Source organism: Saccopteryx bilineata, chromosome 1 (genome assembly GCF_036850765.1).
Source record: "Saccopteryx bilineata isolate mSacBil1 chromosome 1, mSacBil1_pri_phased_curated, whole genome shotgun sequence".
Classification (NCBI taxonomy): Eukaryota; Metazoa; Chordata; class Mammalia; order Chiroptera; family Emballonuridae; genus Saccopteryx; species Saccopteryx bilineata.
Window position 1 is genome coordinate 210487241 of NC_089490.1, and position 24728 is coordinate 210511968.

Below are 24728 nucleotides of genomic sequence, written 5' to 3' on the forward strand. Positions count from 1 at the left end.
TCGCTAGCTTGAGCCCAAAGGTTGTTGGCTTGAAGCCCAAGGTTGCTGGCTTAAGACCATGGTAACTGGCTTGAGCAAGGGTCATTGGCTCGCCTTGAGGTCCCACTGCCCAGTCAAGGTACATATGACGAAGCAATCAAAGAACTAAAGTGATGCAACTACAAGTTGATGGTTCTCATATTTCTCTTTTCCTGTCTGTCTCTCTCATATATATACATATATATAAATATATATATATATAAATAAAAATGAGAATTCAAGTCTCTTGCCTCTGGGGTCAGGCCACAGCTATTGAGACTCTGCCAATGCCTAGTTATGCAACCCCATGGAGTCTCAGTTTCTTCATCTATAAAACCTTAGGAGCAAGAGTAAGAGAATTTACGTACTTCAATGGGCTGTTATGGGACTTCCATGAGTAATACACTTGAAGTGCTTAGTATAAGGTCTGGAACAAAACCTCTATTATAGGGAGATATTGCTGCTTTCTCCAATAGCATGCTGAAAACAAAACTCTACATACAGTCCAAGGAAAACCATCAAGTTGCAGTAAGTTTAAACAAGAAGAAAAAAATAAACTTCTTATAATTTTGAAACTTTCTCCTAAATAAGGATGGTATTTAAAAAGAAACCAAAAGTAGAATTCCAGATGAATGAGAAATAACACATTTAAAAGTAGGTTGAAAAATAAAAATCCTAAATCCTAACACTGCACTTGGAAACAAATTTAATTGACATAAAGTAAACACTGAATTCTGACAAATGGGGGGGGGGGGAGAGGCGAGAACAAAAGAAAACAGAGAAGAAAGTAGGAAAACATCAGCAGAGATGAATGTGCTAGAAAAGAGATAAACATTCCAATTTATATAGAATCCCAGCACTTAATTCTTAAAGATGAAAGGAAGAAAGAAGAAGAGGAACAAAAAGAATTAAAGAAAAGAAAAAAAAACCAGAGACACACCACTAGCATTTCTTAACAAGAAAAAAGAGACAAGTTCACGTACATACACTGCTCTGCCAACAAATTTGAAAGTGACATTTATAATCATCTGGGAATACATAAAGTATCAAACATTATTGAAGTAAAACACAGAAAAACTTACCATATGTCAATATCCATGGAAGAATTTTAAAAAGACATCAAAGGATTACTTGATTAAAGCAAAAAATGGCTCCAGCTCTAGATCTTTATAAGTTAATGTCAAGAAACACGTCTTTTGTAAATAAATTTTTCTTAAGCATCTTTTTAAAAAAGACATTTGTTCTAAATTCATTTTACAAAGTTAGTATAAATATGGAGCCAAAGTCAGATGAAGGAAAGAGGGAGGGAGGGAATCTTAATTCAAAACTCCATATAAAACTGTAATCAAATTCAGCAACGTACTGAATAAATTCTGGCAAATTCTCAGGATCGAATAATATACTGACATTTAAAACAGCATTTCCTTTCAATTGAGTGGGCAAAGAGGTCATTCAAAAATACCTCCACACTGGCATCATTAAACAAGAAACAATCTCCACTTTTATCACCAAAGAATGAGCTAAATAAACATAAGAGAAAATCTATAAAGCCATTAAAGATGAAAGCTACATGTGAAATGTTTCCTATGTATGTATTACCAGGTGAGAAAAGCAGACCAAACACAAATTCAGTTCATGTTGTTTGTATGAAGGGACATGCACCTAAGATCAGAGGAGACAGAGACAGATGGAGAAGGATATTCCTAAGAATGGTAATGCTTACCTCTGCCTCGATAAGGTTACGTTCCTTTAACTTCTCTCTGGTATGATTTTCTTTTTTTTTCTGGGTACATAGCAAACATGTATACAACATGCCTGAGACAGGATGTTTAGTCAGACCCAGGGATTTGTCTCCTTTACCAAGCAATGCTTGGATGTCCCTGTCTTTCTTGCTCATGTTTCTTTCTGAGATAGGTAAGATCACTGTTTCAAAGTTACTTCCTCAACTGGTTTTGGTCAATAATGGTACCCTCCGATGTTGTGCTGCAGCAGGAAGACCCATCTGACCCTCAGAGTAACAGAGGTGTTTACACAGGAAGCTAAAGGTCCACCCTTAAAGTCACACATATCAACAGTGAAGCTTAACAGAGGAACAGCTCAGTCCTCAAAGCTGTTTTCACATTTGCACAGCTACTGGTCACATGCTATTATAACAATACCATAACATCCTAAATTTGTGCTGTCAGTTACAGCTTATGAAGTCCTTTCATAGATATATGAGCCCAGTAACAATGTGTAAGATTTGCAGGGTAGGCATTATGATTGCTTTGCAGATCAGAAACCCAGAGTGCAGAGAAACTGTTTTGACCTCAGTCTGGGAGGACATGGTCGAGCCAGTCACAACGGCTACGCCCAACTTCAAGTCTGCCGACAGTTCAATTTACTTTCATTTGAGACAAACATCACTGCTCAGAGCAAAATTTATGAACTGTGAACTTCATACTGAATTTAGGTTCTAAATAAAACACTTGGGTTTTTTCATGCTTTCAGTGCTAGTACAGTTCCTTGCTGTAGACTAGCCTACCCATGGAAAGCAACTAGAAAGTTTGGATAAAACACCAAAATAAATCTGTATCTATTTGAAGGAACTGGAGAGTTAAGAAAGCAGCCAGGTTCCAAGAGAGAAGAGAAGGCTTTGAAAGTAAGGCCAGCCCTCTCTGATCCCCTTCCCCTCCAGCAGTGTGAGGCAGAGGCTGAACCAGGCGGACACAAGTGCCAGCTCTTCCATGGGAAGCCAAACTAAGCTTCTGCAGGTTTCCTGGGGCTGGAGAGGCCAGAACCGGAGTTCAGGGTTGCCGAGGAAGAGGGGCTCTAACAAATGCCTCCGACTTCCAGGGAAAATTCCAAAGGACCACTTCCGAGAAGCAAACAGAACGGGAAACTCACCAGCTCTCAACAAAAGACTGAAACCCCAGTTTTGTAGCTGCTGGATTGCAGACTTGATCAAGGCAAACTGCCCTGTTTCAACTGCCTGCCAGAGGGCAAAACTAAATCCTCTCTGGAGGATGAAAACATCAGCTAGACTAGAGCCTTTAAATATCTCTAAACTTGTTCACACACAATGAAACATAATAACTGAAATTAAGAATTCAATAGAGGGGTTTAAAAGCAGAGTACATATTCAAGGTAGAGACGAATCACAAAACAGAAGGAAGGCCAGTAGAATTGTATCCAGATTGTAGCACAGGGAGTTAAAAATGAATTAGAAACACAGAAAAGAGCATAAGAGAGACAGAGGACATATGGAAAAGCCTAATACAGGTGTAATCAGGGACCAAACGGAGAGGGAAGAGAAAATGCAGCCCAAGCAGAAACTGACAAAGACATGAAGCTACAGAGTCGAAAAACCCTACACATCCCAGCAAGCTGCACACAAAATCTACAGGTACACTGTAGTTAAGTTGCTGAAAACCAGAGAAAGAGAAATATCTCTATGGCAGCTGGAGGAAAAAGTCAAAAGTGCCTTCACGCAGCAACAATAAAACTACAGTTGGTATTTCACCATAAACAATGGAAGCCAGAAGACGAGGGAGTGACAATGGAAATGTGTCACAATAACTGTCAACCTAGAATTCTATATTCAGTGAAAATGTTCTTCAAAAATAAAGGTGGAATAAAGATGTTTTCAGAAACACACACACACACAGGATGTGCTAGCAAATTGGCACTAAGAGATGTTCTTAGTGAACTGGGAAAACAACTCTAGGTAGAAAAACGAAAATGTAAGAGATGAGGATATGGCGCTGGCCGGTTTGCTCAGTGGTAGAGCGTCCGCCCAGTGTGTGGATATCACGGGTTTGATTCCTGGACAGGGAACACTGGAGAAGTGCCCATCTGCTTCTCCACCCCTCCCCCTCTCGCTACTCTCTCTTTATCTCTCTCTCTCTCTCTCTCTTCCCTTCCTGCAGCCATGGCTCAAGTGGAATGGGTTGGCCCCAGGCATTGAGGATGCCCCAGGCATCCATGGCCTCCATCTCAGGCACTAAGAAGAGCTTGGTAGCTGAGCAATGGAACAACACCCCAGATGGACAGAGCATCAGCCCCTAGTGGGCTTGCCAGGTGGATCTCAGTCGAGAAGCATGTGGGAGACTATCTGCCTCCACCTCCTCACTGAATTTAAAAAAAAAATTAGCATAAATGGAAAGTGGACTGATCCTAAAACTACTACATAAAACCATTCAAGATGTCCCGTGACAACAGGAGTATGAAAGGGGGAGGATGGTAGGTGAAGGGTAATACAAGAGCTCGTTTATATTAGACTCTAATAAGTCAACGATGCAACTAGTTAATAGAGAGGTGACATTGATCCAAAAGGACAAAAGAACAGGAAAAGGAACACAAAACAGGTGGGACAGTGAGGTGCTAGTGCTTAACCCAAACACACCATCAGTACGTGTACAAAATGCAAAGGACTAAATCCTCCAACGAAAGGACAAGTATATCAGAGCAGAAAAAAATCTAACATCTAAGTATATGCTATTTACAGGAGATACACTTTAAATACAAGCACACAAAAAGGAAAGGAGTAAAAGCAGGGGAAAGATGTAAAAAGAAAGATGGTGGAGCTATACCGATACTGAGCAAGACAGAAAGCATTATTGGTGCTGACAAGGGCATTTCATAATGGCAGAAGGGTCAGTCCACCAAAAAGATAATGGCAACTCACCAACGGGCCTAAAATATAAAAGACAGAGTTCACAGAGGAACAGCCTGGAACTGGTTGGTTACCCTTCCTAGACCACTGCACAAGCCCCTGGAAGATGAAGATGCCCACGTTCGTGAATGTATTCCCGGGAGGATGGTGGAAAGACAGGGCCAATGACTAAAGAAACAGAATTATGTTACTCATTTAGAACTGTAACCCCGAATTACAGGCAGGGAAACTCTGCATGGATAGCCAGGCACATGAGGATTAAGCTCTGAAAATAGGTTTGCTAACAATCTGTTCAGAGACCGGCCCTTAGGAGATGCTAACAGACACTAACTGAACATCTGCTGCGCAAGGCTCCAGGTGCTCCCAGGCTTGGCACGTCCTTTTTTTTCCCCATTTTCTTTCTGCAATCTTTTTTTTTAATTTTTATTTTAATGGGGTGACATTAATCATTTAGGGTACATAGGTTCACAGAAAACATCTCCAGGTCATTTTGACATTTGATTATGTTGTATACCCATCATCCAAAGTCAAATTGTCTTCTCTCATCTTCTATCTGGTTTTCTTTGTGCCCCCCCCCATAACCACCACGCTTTTGTCCATGTCCATGAGTCTCAATTTTGTGTCCCACCTATGTATGGAATCATACAGTTTTTAGTTTTTTCTGATTTACTTATTTCACTCAGTATAATGTTATCAAGGTCCATCCTTGTTGTTGTAAATGATCCGATGTAGTCATTTCTTATTCCATAGTATATATGTATCACATCTTTTTTTTTTTTTTTTTGTATTTTTCTGAAGCTGGAAACGGGGAGAGACAGTCAGACAGACTCCTGCATGCGCCCGACCGGGATCCACCCGGCACGCCCACCAGGGGCGACGCTCTGCCCACCAGGGGGCGATGCTCTGCCCCTCTGGGGTGTCGCTCTGCCGCCACCAGAGCCACTCTAGCGCCTGGGGCAGAGGCCAAGGAGCCATCCCCAGCGCCCGGGGCCATCTTTGCTCCAATGGAGCCTTGGCTGCGGGAGGAGAAGAGAGAGACAGAGAGGGAGGAGGGGGTGGGGGTGGAGAAGCAAATGGGCGCTTCTCCTATGTGCCCTGGCCGGGAATCGAACCCAGGTCCCCCCACATGCCAGGCCAACGCTCTACCGCTGAGCCAACAGGCCAGGGCCTTCCCATTTTTTTTATTGGATTGTTTGCTTGTTTGCTGTTGAGTTTTATGAGTTCTTTGTATATTTTGAATATTAGGCCCTTATCTGTGCTGTTGTTTGAAAATATCATCTCCCATTTAGTTGGCTGTTTGTTTTGTTGTCAGTTTCTCTTGCTGTGCAAAAGCTTCTTAGTCTGATGTAGTCACATTTATCTTCGCCTTCACTTCCTTTGCCTTTGGAGTCAAATTCATAAAGTGCTCTTTGTAACCAAAGTCCATGAGTTTAGTACCTATGTTTTCTTCTATGTAATTTATTGTTTCAGGTCTTATATTTAGGTCTTTGATCCATTTTGAATTAATTTTAGTACAAGGGGACAAACTGTAGTCGAGTTTCATTCTTTTGCATGTGGTTTTCCAGTTTTCCCAGCACCATTTGTTGAAGAGGCTTTCTTTTCTCCATTGTGTGTTGTTGGCCCCTTTATCAAAAATTATTTGACCATATACATGTGGTTTTATTTCTGGGCTTTCTATTCTGTTCCATTGGTCTGAGTGTCTATTTTTCTGCCAATACCATGCTGTTTTGATTATCGTGGCTCTATAATATAAGAGTTATGGGGGTATATTCCCAGTAGAGGAATTGCTGGGTCATATGGTAGTTCTATTTTTAATTTTTTGAGGAACCACCATACTTTCTTCCTCGTTCTTTTTCCTTAGGATATCTCTGGCTATTTGGAGTTTTTTATAGTTCCATATAAACCTGATTTTTTTTGTTTCAGTTCTTTAAAAAACGACATTGGAATTTTGATGAGAATTGCATTAAATGTGTATATCGCTTTGGGTAATATACAGCTAGTGCTCAACTTACAACCACAATTGGTTCCGACAGACCGATTGTAACACGATTTGGTTGTAAGTTGAGTAGGCTATATGTACAGTACTGTGAAACGATGTTATAAATATCTTTAAGTCATATTTTATCATAATTTTCTTTAATTATTGTTATATATCATAATTTTCTTTGTTCATTTTATACCATTTGTATCATCTCTACACCATTTTGCTTCTTATTTTTACATCTGTCAGGTTTAAGTAAAACACTGCATTACCAGTACAACTGGTTTAATATTTGCAAAGACAATTTCCTCTAGATAGACATCTTGGGAGGGGTTTGATGAAAAATATCCAAGACACAAAACACAAATTGCTGTACCGAGTCTGAGATAACAATTGAAATGGTGCACGCGGAGATGGTAGTGCTGCCGGAAGCTGGTCCGCACTGTCGTACGCCCAGCTGGGCAACGCTTGCGTTGCCAGACATGGAGCAGCCATAGCTAGCGATTGTGGTCGTAAAGTCAAATGGTCGTAAGTTGCATAGGTCATAAGTTGATCAATATCTGTAGTCATTTTGGCTATATTTATTCTTCCTATCCAAGAACTAGGAATATTTTTCCATTTCATTATATCTTTTTTTATTTCCCTCAACAATGCTTTGTATTTTTCATTATATAGGTCCTTTACATTCTTTGTTATGTTTATTCCTAGGTATTTTATTTTTTTTGTTGCAACCATGAAGGGGATTTTTTTTTAGCTCATTTTCTGATGTTTCATTGTTAGCATATAGGAAGGCAATGGACTTTTGTATATTAATTTTGTATCCTGTGGCCTTACTGTATTGGTTTATTGTTTCCAGTAGACTTTTTGTGGAGTCTTTGGGGTTTTCGATGTACAGGATCATATCATCTGCAAAAAGTGAAACCTTTACTTCTTCTTTCCCAATATGAATGCCTTTTATTTCTTTCTCTTGTCTGATTGTTCTGGCTAGAACTTCCAGCACCATGTTGAATAAGAGTGGAGAGAGTGGACAACCTTGTCTCGTTCCTAATTTTAGGGGAAAATCCTCAGTTTTATGCCATTTAATATGATGTTAGCTGATGGTTTATCATAGATGGCCTTTATTATGTTGAGATATTTTCCTTCTCTACCCATTTTGTTAAGTGTTTTAAACATAAAATGATGTTGTATTTATCGAATGCCTTTTCTGCATCTATTGATAAGATCATATGGTTTTTGTTGATATGGTGTATTATGTTAACTGTTTTACGTATGTTGAACTATCCTTGTGATTCTGGGATGAATCCTACTTGATCATGATGAATTATTTTTTTAATGTGTTGTTTTATTTGATTTGCTAGTACTTTGTTTAGTATTTTAGCATCTGTATTCATTAGAGATATTGGTTTGTCGTTTTTTTTTGTGTTGTCCTTGCCAGGTTTTGATATGAGGGTTATGTTGGCCTCAAAAATGTGTTTGGCAATATTGCTTCTTCAATTTTTTGGAAGACTTTGAGTAGAACAGGAACCAAGTCTTCTCTGAATGTTTGATAAAATTCACTAGTATAGCCGTCTGGCCCTGGACTTTTATTTTTGGTGAGGTTTTTAATAGTTGTTTTCTATTTCCTCCCTGCTTATGGGTCTGTTTAGGCTTTCTGCCTCTTCATGACTCAGTCTAGAAAGATTGTATTGTTCCAGGAATTTATCCATATCTTCTAGATTGTTAAATTTGGTGGCATATAGTTTTTCATAGTGTTCTACAATAATTCTTTGTACATCTATGATATTTGTGGTGATTTCTCCTCTTTCATGTTGGATTTTGTTTATATGAGTCCTTTCTCTTTTTTCCTTGGTGAGTCTTGCCAAGGGTTTGTCAAGTTTGTTGATCTTTTCAAGAACCAGCTCTTTGTTTTATTAAGTTTTTCTATAGTTTTTCTGTTCTCTATTTCATTTATTTCTGCTCTTATGTCTATTATTTCCTTTCTTCTGCTGGTTTTGGGGTGTCTTTTTTCTTCTATTTCTAGTTTCTTAAGATGTGAAGTTACGTGGTTTACTTGGGCTCTCTCTTGTTTGTTCATATAGGCCTGTAGTGATATGAACTCCCCTCATTACTGCTTTTGCTGCATCCCAGAGATTCTGATATGTTGTATTGTTATTTTTGTTTGCCTATATGTATCTTTTGATCTCTGTGCTTATTTCTTCTTTGACCCACTCATTTTTTAAAAGTATGTTGTTTAGTTTCCACATTTTTGTGGGGGTTTTTTCCCCCTTTTTTGCAGTTGAATTCTAATTTCAAGGCTTTATGATCAGAAAATATGCTTGGTATAATTTCAATCTTTCTGAATTTGTTGATGCTATTTTTGTGGTCCAGCATATGGTCAATTCTTGAGGATGTTCCATGTACGCTAGAGAAAAATGTATACTCTGGCACATTAGGATGAAAGGTCCTGTAGATGTCTATCATATTCAATTGTTCTAGTGTTTCATTTAAGGCCAATATTTCTTTATTGATTTTCTGTTTGGATGAACGATCTAGAGCCATCAGCAGTGTACTGAGGTCTCCAAGTATGATTGTATTTCTGTCAGCTTTTGTTTTTAGGTCAGTCAGTAGCTGTCTTATATATTTTGGTACTCCTTGATTTGGTGCATATATATTAAGAAGAATCTTAATAAGTCTTCTTGATTCAATGTCCCCTTTATCATTATGAAATGACCGTCTTTGTGTCGGATTATCTTTTCTGTCTTGTAGTCAGCATTGTAAGATATGAGTATTGCTACACTTGCCTTTTTTTGGATGTTATTTGCTTGGAGTATTCTTTTCCAACCTTTCACTTTGAATTTGTTTTTATCCTTGTTGCTTATATGTGTTTCTTGTAGGCAGCATACAATTGGATTTTCTTTTTTAATCTATTTTGCTACTCTGTGTCTTTTTATTGGTAAGTTCAATCCATTTACATTTAGTGTAATTCTTGGCATTTGAGGGTTTTTTATTGCCATTTTATATATTACTTTCTGTTAGTTTTGTATCTTGTTTGGTTCTTCTCTTTTATTTTTCTGTCATTTTTTTTTTTGTTTAGTTGTAATCCATACTTCTTTTCTCTATTACTTTTTTTCAAGCCATGTACTTCTGTGTTGGTTTTTTTAGGGGTGGTTACCATTAAGTAATGGAAAGTATACATGTCATGTTCATTGTAGTACATTATCTCATGAGTGCTTCTGAGAGTAGCCATCCTCCTTTGCTACTGTTAATCTTTGTCCTCTCCCTTTTTGTTTCTTTGTCACAGATTACTCTTGTTTTTATTGCGATCTTGATGGAGCTTTTACTTGTAGTTTTGTTTTGTTCTTTGTGTCTGGTTGGAGAACTCACTTTAGTATTTCCTGAAGTGGGGGTTTTCTGGTAATAAATTCCCTCATCTTTTCTGTAACTATGAATGTTTTCATTTCTCCTTTGTATCTGAAGGATAGCTTTGATGGGTATAGTATTCTTGGCTGGAAGTTCCTCTCTTTCAGAACTTTAAATATTGGGGTCCACTCTCTTCTAGCTTGTAGAGTTTCTGCTGAGAAATCTGTTGATAATCTAATGGGCCTTTCTTTATATGTTGTATTCTTCTTTTCCCTAGCTGCCTTGAGAATATTTTCTTTGTCATTGATTTGTGCCAATTTCATTATGATGTGCCTTGGAGTAGATTTGTTAGGGTTAAGATAACTCAGTGTTCTGTTTGCTCATTGAATTTGAGGCTTTAGTTCCTTCCACAGGCTTGGGAAGTTGTCATCTATTATTTGTTTGAATATGTTCTCCATTCCATTTTCTCTCTCTTCTCCTTCTGATATACCCATTATTCTTATGTTGCTCTTTCTGATGCAATCAGACAATTCCTGTAAGGCTTTCTCATTTTTTTTAATTCATGAGTTTCTCTCCTCTTCTCTCTGTAGTACCTCTAGTTGCCTGTATTCTATGCCACTAATTCTCTCCTCTATCTGACCTGTTCTATTGGCTAAGCTTGTTACCTCATTTTTCAGTTCATGAATTGAGTTTTTCATCTCTGTTTGACTCGTTTTCATAGTTTCAATTTCCTTGGTGAAGTATTCTTTCTGTTCATTGAATTGTTTTTTGAGCTCCCTAAATTGCCTTCCTGTACTTTCTTGTATATCCCTGAGTATGTTTAGGACTTCAATTTTAAATTCTCTGTCATTTAACTCCAAGATTTCTAAGCTATTGAAATTTTTTTCTATTGATTTTTCATCTATTTGAACTACATCACTGTCTTTTGTATCCATAATATTTTATTTATTTTTCTTTAATAGCATTTGAGAGTGGTATTGTTAATAACATTAATAAGAGTTGATAAAAAAAATTTGAGAAAATGCAGTGAAAAACGAAATTCTATTGTGCTAAATGGAACAAAAATACATAGAATGGAGGGCCTTGGTTGGGGGGGAGTGACAAAGAGGCAAAAAATGAGGCAAAAGTCCACAAAATGCAAAAAGGAAAAAATCTGGATCAAGAATAAAATAATTTGTAAATGATGGTCAAATGAGAGAAATAGTGTAAGAGCAAAGAAAAAAATACAGTGAAAAATGAAAATTCTATTGTATTAAGTGGCACAGAAACTACAGAATGGAGAGCCGGAGTTGGGGAAAATCCTAAAGAGATAAAAAGCAAAATAAAAAGCGCACAAAATGCCACAAAGAAAAAATTTGAATCCAAAATAAAATAATTTGTGGATGAGATTCGAATGAGCGAAAAAGTGAAAGAGAAAAGAAGAAACAAAAAGAGAGAGAGAGAAAAAATTGAATTAAGTTTTTTGGAATGTAACACTCATAGAAGAAAAAAAGAATGGAAAATGTAACACCTATGGGTAATAAAGTTCAAAATTAAAAGAAATAATAGAATGAAAAGGATAAAATGACGAAGGTAGAAGGAAAAAAAAGATAAAAAATACAAGAAAAAAATGGAAAAAGTTATAAAGACTGTGGAGAGAAGTGGTTTTGAGAAGTTATCTTTTCCTGGTTTTGAGAAGTTATCTTCTTCCTTTTTCTTTCTTCTCTCTGTTTTTGGCCGGTGGCACTGTACCCCAGGTTCTGCCCCTGTGGCACTCTTTGGCAAAGATTTGCTGTTGTGTTGTTATGGTGATGACATAAACTAGGCCTCAGTCCTGTTGGTAGGTGGGGCTTGTTGGTGTTTGCAGGCTCTGACAATGGGAGAATCCATTTTTCCGGAGCCTCTCCCCAAATCTCTCCTTCCTGAACCAGCAGCCTGGGACCCAGCTGTGAAGTTGCCCCAGCCACTGCTTGGAGAGCAAAAGGCTCTATGAGCTACCAAATCCCCCCTCTATCTCCACTCAATCCATGGCTCTGGGTAAGGCTTTGCCAGCCTGAGCCGCCAGTGTAATCAGGCAGAGCTGGGAGCTGACTGCCTTTCAGGTGTCTTTCTATGAGCCTCCGGGCATCTATAGTATGCCTCAGCACTCCGCAGGTGTGCTCCCCAGAGGCTGTCTGCAAGCTGCCTGTGCACCCTTCCCCCCCACCACTTCCGCAGTTCTGTTCCCCAGGAGTGTACTTTGTTAGCCTGTATGGCTGGCAGAAGTGTTGCGCCCAGACAGGTCTGTGTGTAGGGAAGCCAGCTTTCGAGCACTTCCCATGCGCTGTTTGGGAAGCTGAGATTATTCAGAAACTCTGGTCACAGCCCACACAGAAGGCCACTACTGACAGTTCTGACCCAGCTCCTCCATCTGGGAATGCGGGCACCCACGCCCAAAGCGCCAGATGGATCCACTCACACACTGCCCACGCTTGCAGACCGGGATACCGGGAGTAAACAAGGCAACCGCTCGCCCACCTCTGCAGGTGTTTGCCGCTGGAGTTAACTCCACTAGGGCTGAGCTGCAGGCTCACTCTCTCCTCGGCTTGGATGTCTCTGCCCTAGCCCAGCTTTTTCCGCACCCCCAGCCCTTGCTTTCTCTCAGTTCCAAGTGAAAACAGCCCTTGCTCAGGTCAATGAGGAAAGCGGAATACTCCGTTCTCCATCTTACTTCCTTCAGAGTGGATTATATACTCAGCCACCTTTTTCGCCCAATCGTACCTTTGTTTGATGTAGGTATATTTCAGATTCTCCTGAGATTGTTTTTCTGTCTCTAGTTGTTGAATTTGTTGAAGTTTCAGGGAGAGGTATCAGGAGCACTCTTCATGGCACCATTTCTCTGACATCACTCCTCGGCACATTCTTTATTTTAGATGCAGTGAAAGCTTGAAATGATCAAACAGGGGAACACATAAAGGGAAAAAGACAGGTGGTGGTCTATTCTTGAAATCCTGGAGTTGGTTTTATAAACACTAAAAATAAAAACAAGCAAAACAAACAAAAAACAAAAGCCAATGAATAATAGGGGCTCTGGTTAGTCCAGGGGAAAGATGGCAGGGGACCTGGTAAAGAGGAGAGCCACCTGTCATAGCAAAGGTTGCACACTGGTCCTGCATCTGCAGCACCTCCTGCCGCGAGGGCAGAGACCACACTGACAGGCACACAGCAGAGTGTCACTTCCCCAGCTGTGTGAGTGATGTTTCAAGGGAGCAGAAACAGTGCACTCTTCCAGGACACTACCTTGGTGCTCATGAGACAGGAAGAGAAATCAAACCTCGTCGCTTCTCAATTTCTCAGGATTCTGCCAGCCCGTGGCCAGTGGGAATGCGATTTCCTCTGGAGTCTGGCTGCGAATCCCAATGCCCAACTCTTCCTGCTTTTTGCTGCATTCAGGACCCATGCCAGACTCATGCTTGACAACCAGGTATATAAAATACACTTCTGTAGAGCAGATGGCAAGGCAGCCAGGTCCAGAGGACAGAACTCTGAGCCATCTACGTACTTAGCACTCCAATGCCTCACTAACCACTTTGTCTGACTTCAGGCCAGTTGCCCAACATTTGGGGCTCAGCTTCCCCATCTGCCTCCTAGATAAGCAATTTAACTTCATGGCTTATTAACTGTAACTTCTCTTGACTCCCAGGGGAAAGGGCACCAGATACAAGGTAGGATATTAACTGTCCCATGGGTAGAGAGCCCAACTGCCTGTCACTCCCCTTCAACAGATAAAATGCTGTGCACATAAAAGACTGAGCACAAGGCATGATGCAAATAATATGTCCAACAAATGTTTTGTTATTTATGGAACAGATTTGTAAGGCTCCCTGTTAGGCCACAGCCGAACCCCTCTGCCTTACTGGCCACGAATGACCACAAGGCCACCTAAAAGTCAGAGTAAGCAAGTAGACCCCTGCTTTGAGAAGCTGTGGTCCCACATGAATGCTTCAGATTGGCACCTGCCTCCTCCCTCCAGGACCCTGCACGGCAGGACATATGAAGTTGGCGTCGGGTCTGCAGGGCATGGAGGCTGGGGCCCTTCACATGTCTGAGCTCTGCTGAGCAGCAGACAGACAAGGGAAGGTGCATTGTGTGTGTTCTTAGGACATCACTTTCCTAAGAAAAATGAGAAGTGAAAGCAAAGCCCTGGGCCCCCTGAAATGAGACCCCCTCTCATGCACCCACTAACTCTAGGCAGAGCCTCCATCCATGTGACCTGAGTTTCTTGTCTCCCCAGATTCCGTTCCCCTAAAAATAAGACTGAGTCCCATAATAACTGCCTTCCCCAAAGCTTCACGCCAAGAGGCTGAGTTTCCGTTGAAAACTTTCTCTTGGCTTCAATACTGTTTACTCTTCCCCAGTAACAATGAGAGGGTTTGGATTGTGTCTCTCCCGAAACCCTTAATCCCGATTAGCCACTCTTTTATTTATTTATTTTTATTTTTTGCATTTTTCTGAAGCTGGAAACAGGGAGAGACAGTCAGACAGACTCCCGCATGTGCCCGACCAGGATCCACCCGGCACGCCCACCAGGGGCGACGCTCTGCCCACCAGGGGGCGATGCTCTGCCCATCCTGGGCGTCGCCATGTTGTGACCAGAGCCACTCTAGCGCCTGAGGCAGAGGCCACAGAGCCATCCCCAGCGCCCGGGCCATCTTTGCTCCAATGGAGCCTTGGCTGCGGGAAGGGAAGAGAGAGACAGAGAGGAAGGAGGGGGTGGGAGAAGAGAAGCAAGTGGGCGCTTCTCCTGTGTGCCCTGGCCGGGAATCGAACCCGGGTCCTCTGCACGCTAGGCTGATGCTCTACCGCTGAGCCAACCGGCCAGGGCCCCGATTAGCCACTCTTTTAAAACAACTGACATCAACCATGACATTTCAGAGAGACTAAACAGCACAGGCCATGACTTCAAGGCCAGCCCTCTTATTCAAATTTTGTAGAAAAAAAACACACAACCCCCAAACCAGAAATAAATAAATAATGGCCCCTCAAGAGTTGTGATCTCTGGGTTGCGTTCGAGCATCATTGGAAAAAAAAAAGATCAAAACCAAGTCCTTCAGTGATTCTTCTAAACAAAATAAGACAATACCTTATAACTGTCATTTATAAATTGAGTGAAAATGGTATGCTCCTGATTTAAAGGTTGCCAGGTAAGTCCATTAGGTGTGTGATTTGAACAAACCTATCTCTGAGAGGTTCCCTTGTGGGATGCGCTGGACGCAGCCCTGTTCTCAGTAGCTATAGTTCAGTTTTAGACAGAAAAATGTTCCAGGACCCTTCAGGTTGAATTTAGCAATGAAAAAAAAAGGGCAGCAACACAGGGAGAAAATTTCTAATAATTTACCTTTTGAAACCTGAATAAAATCTGTTCCTTTACTAAGCGGTTCTTGTTTTGAAGGGACTAAATAAGTGAAAAGGAATGGTGTTTGGTGTTTGGCTGATTTTGGAAAAAAAACGAAAACAAGATAATGTTTTTTCCCCCTGACGGTTTATTTGATTTTACTTCTATAAACAATTTGAAAGTAAGCCATCTCAAGCCTTCCTCAGTAGACAGAATGACAGTCCATAAACATCTCAGGTTCACTCCATTTTATTCCTTCACTTTCCTGTCAAATTCATACTAGGCACTGCACATTTTCAGGCAAAAACAAAACAAAAGACTGCCCACAAGACCTTCTCAGCCGGATTCTGGAAAGGCTTTTGAAGGAGATAATCGCCTCCTTAACTTACCCGTCCTCTAGAACGGCCAGCAAGTGCTTCTCCCTTGGGGCCTGGGCCCCATATACAATTGTGAGTGACCATCCCTGTTAGGCTGGACCCCAGGTGCTGGCCTTGGTTTTCAAGTCACGGCTGAAGACCTCAGGGCTGGAGTAGCAGGCCTCTCAGTCTTCAGGCCTCTCCTTGTTCTGTCTACTGCCTTTGGGGTGATGTCCAATCTCCTGGTGTTAAATGCCACGTGTACACTGAACATTCCCACATTTACATCCCTACTCAGATCTTTCTCCTGAACACCAGACACCTATCCACTCACCCATAAAACAGATTCGCCTACACTAGATGCTTTATGCATCTTGAACTTAGCATCTAAATTTTAATTCCTGATGTGTCCTCTACACCTGTTGCACTCACAGCCTTCCTATGTAACATAAGGTAACTCCATTAGTTCCCATGTTCTGGCCACAAACCTTGGAGCTGTTTTCTAAGCCACACACAGTCCTTGTTTAATCCATCAGCATCGCCTGTTGCCCTGCCCTGTTCAGAATGGGTCTAGATCTGTCCATGACCTGCCAGGACAGTGACAACAGCTTCCCGAAGTGGAAAAGAGAAGCAGCAAACAGTCTGAAAAGCACCTTCAAAATTTAATATGCTTGAGTCTTGATCATTTATTTGAACCTTCAAATAACATTAAATAAGGTAGAAAACCATTTTCCTTTCTTTTTCTTGAGTTGAGAAACTGTACTTTCATGAATCGAATGGGCTACCCCTTTTCTAATTTCCAAGAGTCTAGTATTTTCTATATATCATATCTACTATGACATGGCAGGCTTTTCTATGCTTGCTGCTTCATGTAAATATTTGGGGGGGGGCAAATTTTTGGGTAAACTTATAAAAGTAAATAAAACATAGCCCCAAAGTGTGTTTTTTCTTTCAAGGCTCGAAACCCTGATTCCTTGAACTCTCCCAAAGATCTGACAATAGGCAGACTGTCACTGCACTGCTTCTGGTGGGAGAACACAAACCAGTGTGGTTATTAATGATTCACCTTGGAGCTGACAGGCCTCTACTGCTCAAACATTGCCCTTTCACATTCTCCTTTATTCTCTTTTTAAATTTTTTTTTCCAAGTGAGAAGAGGGGAGATAGGCAGACTTACCCACATGCACCCCAACCAGGATCCAGCTGGCAACCCCATCTGGGGCTAATGCTCTGGCCATCTGGGACCATGCTCGCAACTGAGCTATTTTTAGTGCCTGAGGCAGAGGCTCCATAGAGCCATCCTCAGCGCTCAGGCCAATGTGCTCAAACCAATTGAGTCATCTTATTACTCTCAATATTATTAATGATTTACTGGGTACTCATCACATACTAGGCACTGCACTAAGCAATTCACTCTCTTAACATAAACTTATGGACTTGACCAAGTGCTATGACTTGTCCAAACAACAATCCTATATAATAAATAACTCACTGTTCCAATGACTAAAAAAGGATCAACCTATAAATAAGAAAAACAGCATTTCCATAGGCTACACAGAAGGAGATACTACAGAGACAAAAAAAAAAAGTTATATAGAAGGTCAATTGCTTTAGTAGCTCTCTATTAGATATATGAGGTTGGGGGATTCAAAAGAGGTAACTTGATCTCCTTAATCTGACACTCAATAAGAAGGGTTATTCTAAAGCTTACACTCTGAGGACAGTACATTGGTTCAGTTCCAGGCATCCAGTTGACTTTGGGTAGACTTTAATTTAGACCAAATCCAACAAACGGGGAAGGTATCCCAGCTGTTTATTTAACACATGCAAATAAACACAGTAGCTGGCACTAAATATAACCCACCTAAAGCGCATCCCATCGTGGGATGAATATTGAAACATTTGTTTGGACAAATTCCTATTTTAAAAACTGAAAATATATACGTGTGTGTGTGTGTGTGTGTGTGTGTGTGTGTGTGTGTGTAGAGAGAGAGTGAGTGAGTGTTTTGGTAATGTTTAAGGGACTTGTGATGGAGGCAGACCTCACTGACATGTTGATAAATCATAAGAAAGGATACTGTTTTCTCTCTGCTCTAAGGAGAAGTCCCAGTGGGAAAACCAGCTCTTAAACCAAACAGTGGAATGAAAGTCATACCATTTCACAGAGATGTAACTGTAAGTAGTTGAACCCTATCACCAAGTAAGATTCCTGAGCTAGATTTTGCTAGCACCCCTCTTCAAAGTCACAGTGATCTTCTGGTCTTAGGCCAGCTGCTCCCATCACCAGGCAAGTTCCTCACTGCAGGAGCCTCAGTTCCCTCTCTACACAATGAGGACAACCTTCAAGTCCAGCAGCATGTGAACACAGTATGAGCACGCCCTGGGGAGCGTTTGGCACAGGCCAGGTGCAAAGTGCCCTCGGCAGGGACAGTGGTAGTGACGCATGTACCCAGGATCCTCTCCCCAGCTATGCAGGCATGTATAAACCTGCGATCAGTCACACAGCTAAAGGACTCTCACAGAGTCCCAAAGTCCGATCATGGGCTCTATTTCACATTAACACCAACTGTGCTGACTTTAGCCCCGGAGTGCAGAACTGAGTTATGTCGCCTTTAAAAAAAAAAATGAATGGGTTACAGAAAACATTAAGCAAAGGCAATCTTCTGGACCAGATTTAGAAAAAGGATGAGATTCTTAATAGGATGTATATGTTCATGTATCTATTCTATGTTACATACATTAAAAATATCACACACACATACTCACTCTTACTTCGCTGGTCTGAAAGAACTATAAATCTATTTAGTTATGAGCAGTTACGGGTAAAGAGAGCTGGCCAGAATCCATAGAAAGCTGTCACAAAAGGGGCCTAGCAGTTTAATGGTACCTATACTGTTAGGAAAGTTCCCTGCAAGTTAGGAGAGAAGAGAAAAAAACCCTCTTTTAATGATGCTATTAACTTATAAGCCAAAGTCACTCTTGAACATGTGTTCACATGTACAGTTGACTTTTGAGACTTGTTTGGAGGATCTAGCAGGGAGCGCAGCTACTCGTACACCCTTGACTGAAGAATAGTCCTCTCCTCTATTGGGGAATGTCGTCCTCTTCGACCCAGCGCGCAGCTTTGGGAGGGACACACATGGATCAGTGAGGGAGGAACGGGACCCCCGCCTAGCCAGCCAGATCAGCCGGATCAACGACAGCGATCAATGGGGTGACAGATGTCGCAGCCAGGTTACCATCACATCCCACAGTTGACTTTTGAACAACATTGCTTTGAACTTATATGCAGATTTTTTTTCCAAAAAATACTCATACTGTTTTAGAGCCAATAAATACCTGTCCTGTTGGGAGTCCATAGATGCAGAGGGCTGACCGTATGCACTGATTTATGACATTTTTTTTTTTATTTATGACATTTTATACAGGGCCCTTGAATATCCCCAAATTTCAGTAATTCGTGGGGTCCTGGAACCAATTCCTGGTGGATACTAAGAATAATTTAAGTTTTGGGGGAATTGAAAAGCACACAGGCTTGGTACACAGGCTGGTGAGATGTCACCTTCCTTCCTGTCTCCACTTGTCTGGTCAATTCAGCATCTACCCTGCTGAGGTTTTTCCTTCCCCTTTTAGTCTCTAGAACTTTTCTAACTTAAGTTGTCCTGATAAGCAGAATTTATACTTTCTTCCTTCCAGCAAGGATGAGCAGAGTGGAAAACTGTGCTTTTTTTTTTTCTGAATGGACTTAAAAAAAAACAAACAAGTGATCAATAAATACGAGGCCAGTAACAGAATTTTCTCTTGCTGGTTTCCATGCCCTGGCCAGCAACCCCAGCCTCCAGATATGGCCATGGGCATCTGAGAGACTAGAATCTGGTTCCACATGGTTCTTTGCTCCTGTGGGTGAAGTTCCATTGCCACACACTTCAGAGTTTTTCCTAGTTTTACACTCCCACAAAGATACAACACATGTTCAGTTCCCCAGAATAACCGACAAATGTCAGCATCACAGTGAAAGCTACTTCCGGTTGTGGGACAGCAGGTAAAGCCCCAGGCCAACACCCAGCTTGTACTCACTGGTCATGTCTGGTGTCGGGGATGGCTCTGTCCATCCGCAGCTTATCACTCTCCACTTGGTTGAATTTGTTGCGGGCGTAGGGGTCCTGCCCAGAGCGGACCATGGTCCCTCCAATGTAAGCCTCCTGGTTAAAGTCCTGCCATCGCACTTTTCCTGAAAGGAACAGAGCAGAGGGTGTGGGACAAGGCGACCAGCGTGTTGGGCATGCACACTTCAGTAACAGTGTCATTTCAGAAGTCAGCACCCAGCGCTGCTGCTTCTGGCCATGTTAACCAACAACTTAGCTGAAAACATCCTGGGCAAGCATCGCCATGTCTACAAACTGGAAAGCTGAATGCTTGTACTTTATAACATGAAAGGTAAAGACTTAGACTGCAAGTATTTGTTCAGTGAACGAAATTCTCTGCCTATCAAAATGTCCATGAGTCTGGTACCATTTACACGTCCTTTTCAGGGACCATGACAATGCCAAAAAGCATCTCAGATAATGTACAAATTAAACAGAAGGAATTCTATCATTTAACATCAGGTAGCACAAAATAAATGTTTAAACGAAAAATTATCCCCCAAAATTATAAGATATCAAAACATCCCTCAGTGAGACCTGCTCCAGGGATACTTCTTGCAGCTGCTATCACGCCTCCCCAGAAAGGAGGTGAGTGAAGTCATTCCTTGTACACATGTACCCAACATGCATGCACCCCAGCACACACAGATCCGAGTGCACATGTACCCAAACACAGACACATGCATCCGAGTGCATGCGCATCCTGGCATACACACCCTGGCACACATGCATCCTGGCACACACATGTATCTGAGCACACTCATCATGTTCCCTTTTGGAGGCAATGAAGCCAAGGGGGCCCGGCCCATCTATCCTACACCGGCCATGATTTAGTTGATCAGATTAGCTGGTGCTGCTCCAGAATGCAACACACAAGGCTCCCCAAGAACCCAACACTGAACGGGAAAGCCTTACTAGGATCCAGGGTAGAAGCAGTGTAGGTGGCAGGCTGGAATGGACAGGAGAGTGCCACTGGGTGGGTGAGCCCAGCCCGCACGAGCCTGGTGGTATGGACAGAGCCGGAGAAATGAGCACTGCATCAATGCCCACACAGGAGGAAATGTGGGAAGGCAGATGGACTCAAGCCAAAGAGAAAAGTCAGGACTCGGTATCCACCCTGGGAGTAAATCATTGTTTACTACTTGCTACCTATGTGACCCTGGGCAAGTTATTCATTCTTTGAAATCACATTTCCTAAAAATAAATAAGATAAAAAAGAAAGTGAAAAATGATTTATCATGAGGATTTAATGGCCTATTATGTTTCAGTTCTATACTATATAGCAAACTCAAACAGACCAAGCTATAAAAAAAAAAAAGGAAAAGAAAACTAATAAGAACAGCCCTGTCCCCAAGTGGTCATAAGTGCTGTGAAGAACAAGGCATTAAGGGGTAGGCAGTTCTTGGGTTGCTGTTTTACATGGGTGATATCTGGTGTGGCCTATCTGATGATAGGGGGACTTTGAGCTGACACCTGAATAAAGGGAGGGAGTGGTCAGGTAGCCTTTTGGGAATAGACCAGACGATGACATAAGGAACTGCAGTGCAAAGGGCCTGGGGTATCAGGGAGCTCGCTGTTCAGGAACCAGCCAGAAAGCCATTTTAACTAAGAACGTGTGAGGTACCAGTCAGAGAGGTGAAGGAAGGCAGGGATACTGACAGCAACTGGGAACAGGCAAATGTGTTGGGCCAATGGCTCTCGTGCAGCATGTCAAGTGTTGGGCCTATGACTCTAGCATGTGCACCTCCATGTGCTTCCCCTGCGTGCTCCCTCTGCACACACGCAACACAAAGTCACATTCCCTTCTCTAGGTCAGAGATGAGAAAACTGAGGTTCCGTTTACGTGATTTGTACAAGGCTGCAGGGGAAATTTTCTACCCAAAAGCTTATCTGCTTCTTGTTACAATTATCCTGCCAGGTCCTAACCCTCATCTCATCGCAGCTAGTTGTTATAGAAATTATGCTCTGGGTCAGCGAGGTCCAGCCTCTCAAATGAGAATGCAGTTCCAAACCATGAGCTCGCTACCAGACAAACTGGTGCCCCCTCATGAATGTCTGGCTATGAGAGCCAGTGGAGTGTCAGCATTTTCTCCCACCTAAAATAAAATGTTTCTGCCTCCACCCTCATACACAGTCTTGGTGTTAAGAGAGAAAAACCACCCACCTGAGTTCAAGCACATGTGGCCCATCCTCCTCACCACCTTAGTTCCACCCCTCTGCCCCCACAGACTAATACAAACCAGCGCTTCAGCTAAAATCTGTTCCTACCGCGCCTCCAAAAGAAGCCAAGTGAGCTTCTCACTAACTTTTTAATGACCTGAATACTCTTCACTGCAAATAGGAAAAAACCTGAAACTATGGAGCCCCATCCACAGCCAGAGAAAAGCCTGTCATTCAAGATACTTTGCCTGTATTCTGCATATGCCCAACTTTCTTCTCCCTGGCGTACGGGGGCAGGAAGAAGAGGGTTCAATCTTGGCAAGCATGGGTCTGTGTGCAGGAGGAACAGCAGCTGTGGGGCCTTTGCTGAGCTCTTGGAGCCTTAATTCCTCTTCTACCTGCACATCCCGGGGTGCTATCTCACCCCAATCCCTTTCTAGAATAAGACATGAGAACAGCAGAGGGTTCTATGGATGCCCCATGTCAATCAATGGTGGCGTGGGAGTGTCCCTGACTCGACCCCAAGCCATTAGTGTAGACAGGTGTTGACTACATGCTCAGCATCCCATTGGCTCCTGCAGGTACAACAAGCAAACCAGACCTGATGACCACCCACTGAGATCCTGTTCTAGGATTTCGAGGGTGGAGTGAGGAAGAAAGACAATAGTGTAATGACCATAGTAATAAATGTATCATTAAAACTGAGCAAAGCACTCCCATGGTGAGCAGTGGGGTTCTGCAGAGCACCTGACAGAGGGACCTGGTCTAGACAGGGGTGGGGGGTCAGAGCGGGCTTTCGGGGGAAGGCAGATGTGAGCTGAGATCTGAACAATGAGTTGAGTGATGTAGAAGCCCTCTGCAACTCTGCAGAAATGCCATCTTTCTTCAATCTGCAATGACTGTGTGAATCACCTGAGAAGTGCCTCCCAACCCCGTGATCCTCCCCTCTGACACAGAAATGTCTTCAACAGGACTCTCAGGGCCCTGCCTTGCCTATGACAGTTAATCTTCCCAAGGCACAAAACCATGTCCTGGAGTCAGGTTATAAGTGGTTTTTCTTCATAAAAGCTTAGCAGTGTGTTAGAGTACAGCAGGGACTTCCATTTGCCTAGGACATACATTTTACACCACATCCCAGATGTCATGGTGCAAACATATGTACACAACTGAAATGAAGGTTTCATTGTTACTATGTGTGAACAGATATACAGCTAGTGCTCAACTTACAACCATGATTGGTTCCAACAGACCGGTTGTAACACTATTTGGTTATAAGTTGAGTAGGCTATATGTACAGTACTGTGAAATGATGTTATAAAAATCTTTAAGTCATATTTTATCATAATTTTCTTTCATTATTATTATATATATAATTTTCTTTGTTCATTTTATGCCATTTGTATCATCTCTACACCATTTTGTTTCTTATTTTTACATTCGTCAGGTTTAAGTAAAACCTGCATTACCAGTACAACTGGTTTAATATTTGCAAAACATACAAAATTACAAAATACAGGTAAATACAAAAATACAAAATACAGGTATAAAAAATACCATAGGAAACATTTTCCTAATTGCAAAACATTTCAAAATATATAAACATGTATGAAACATTTTATTGGCCAGCACTGTCATACGCCCAGCTGGGCAACACTTGCGCTGCCAGACACAGAGCAGTTGTGGCTGGCGATTGTGGTCGTAAAGTCAAATGGTCGTAAGGTGCATAGGTTGTAAGTCAATCAATACCTGCATTCTTCTTTTTTAGATAAGTCTGACTTACAAAACTGGCTTCACACACTAATAAAAATGGGTCACAAGCCGTAATTTGTAAAATACTGGGCGAAAGAGACATTATTGAAGTCAGGCGCATCTGTATTAGATGGAATTACTAGGGTTGGAGCCTCCCTAAGAAGCAGAGGCAGCGAGCAGGTCCTCCCGGGGGACACATACCCAGTCCACTCCCAGGCAGACTGGGGAGCACCAGACGTACAGAAGACTGAAAACTGGATGGACATGAGTGAGTGCAGGGGAGAAACAGCCACAACATGAGCTACGACGTCTGAGCACACTGGCTTTTCAGAAGGTAACACTCATAAATCATCTTGGACTTCTATCACCTCTTTAGAAATTTTAGAAAGAGCATTAGGAAACAAAGAGACATGAAAATCCAGTGAAAATGGACCTGGTCAAGCAGAAGCCGCGGATGGGAAGCACCACGAAGACCTAAGACTTAAAAGAGAAAGCAGAAACGAGCTTCATTACTAAGGACGACACGACACAGAACACACATTTAAATAACATGGGGGCAAGTGAACTTTACCCTCAGAGGGGCCATGAAAACAGCTCGCTTATTAAATGAGGTTATAAAAATAGTCATGAGAAAATTTATTTCCAGGAGACACATTCCTCTTAGAAGGTGGAATTGTGTGACCTCGTGAGTGTTGAAACTTGACTCTGTAAAAATGAGATGCTTACTGTGCGGGCAGGACAAGCCCCCTGCTTGCGACCTCTCACACCAACCTACCAGGGCTGGACTGAGGGCCCCGCCCTCTGAGGTTCCTTGTCCCCTTCCGTGAACACACGAAGCAGGCTCAAGTCTCCCACCCTTCAAGGTCACACCGCTATTCTCACCTGCAGGACCCAGCACCCTATGTGCACTGCACACAAACACTCGTTGACCCACCAACTCCCAGTGGTCTTGCCCAGGGACTAAGGCATCCGAG

The 24728-nt window shown here is 42.0% G+C and overlaps 1 protein-coding gene across 3 annotated transcripts in view; it reads right to left on the bottom strand.

The window, feature by feature from the left end:
• Window positions 1–24728, bottom strand: part of GALNT2 (polypeptide N-acetylgalactosaminyltransferase 2) — a 219071-nt gene that overhangs the window by 66009 nt on the left and 128334 nt on the right. For all 3 annotated transcript variants that reach the window (XR_010726019.1, XR_010726018.1, XM_066234914.1), the window contains exon 3: window positions 19778–19931. Coding sequence is in view for 1 of the 3 variants with exons in the window: in XM_066234914.1 (XP_066091011.1) it covers window positions 19778–19931 (154 nt within the window). In the remaining 2 variants the exon portion in view is untranslated. The remainder of the gene's footprint in view (window positions 1–19777; window positions 19932–24728) is intronic.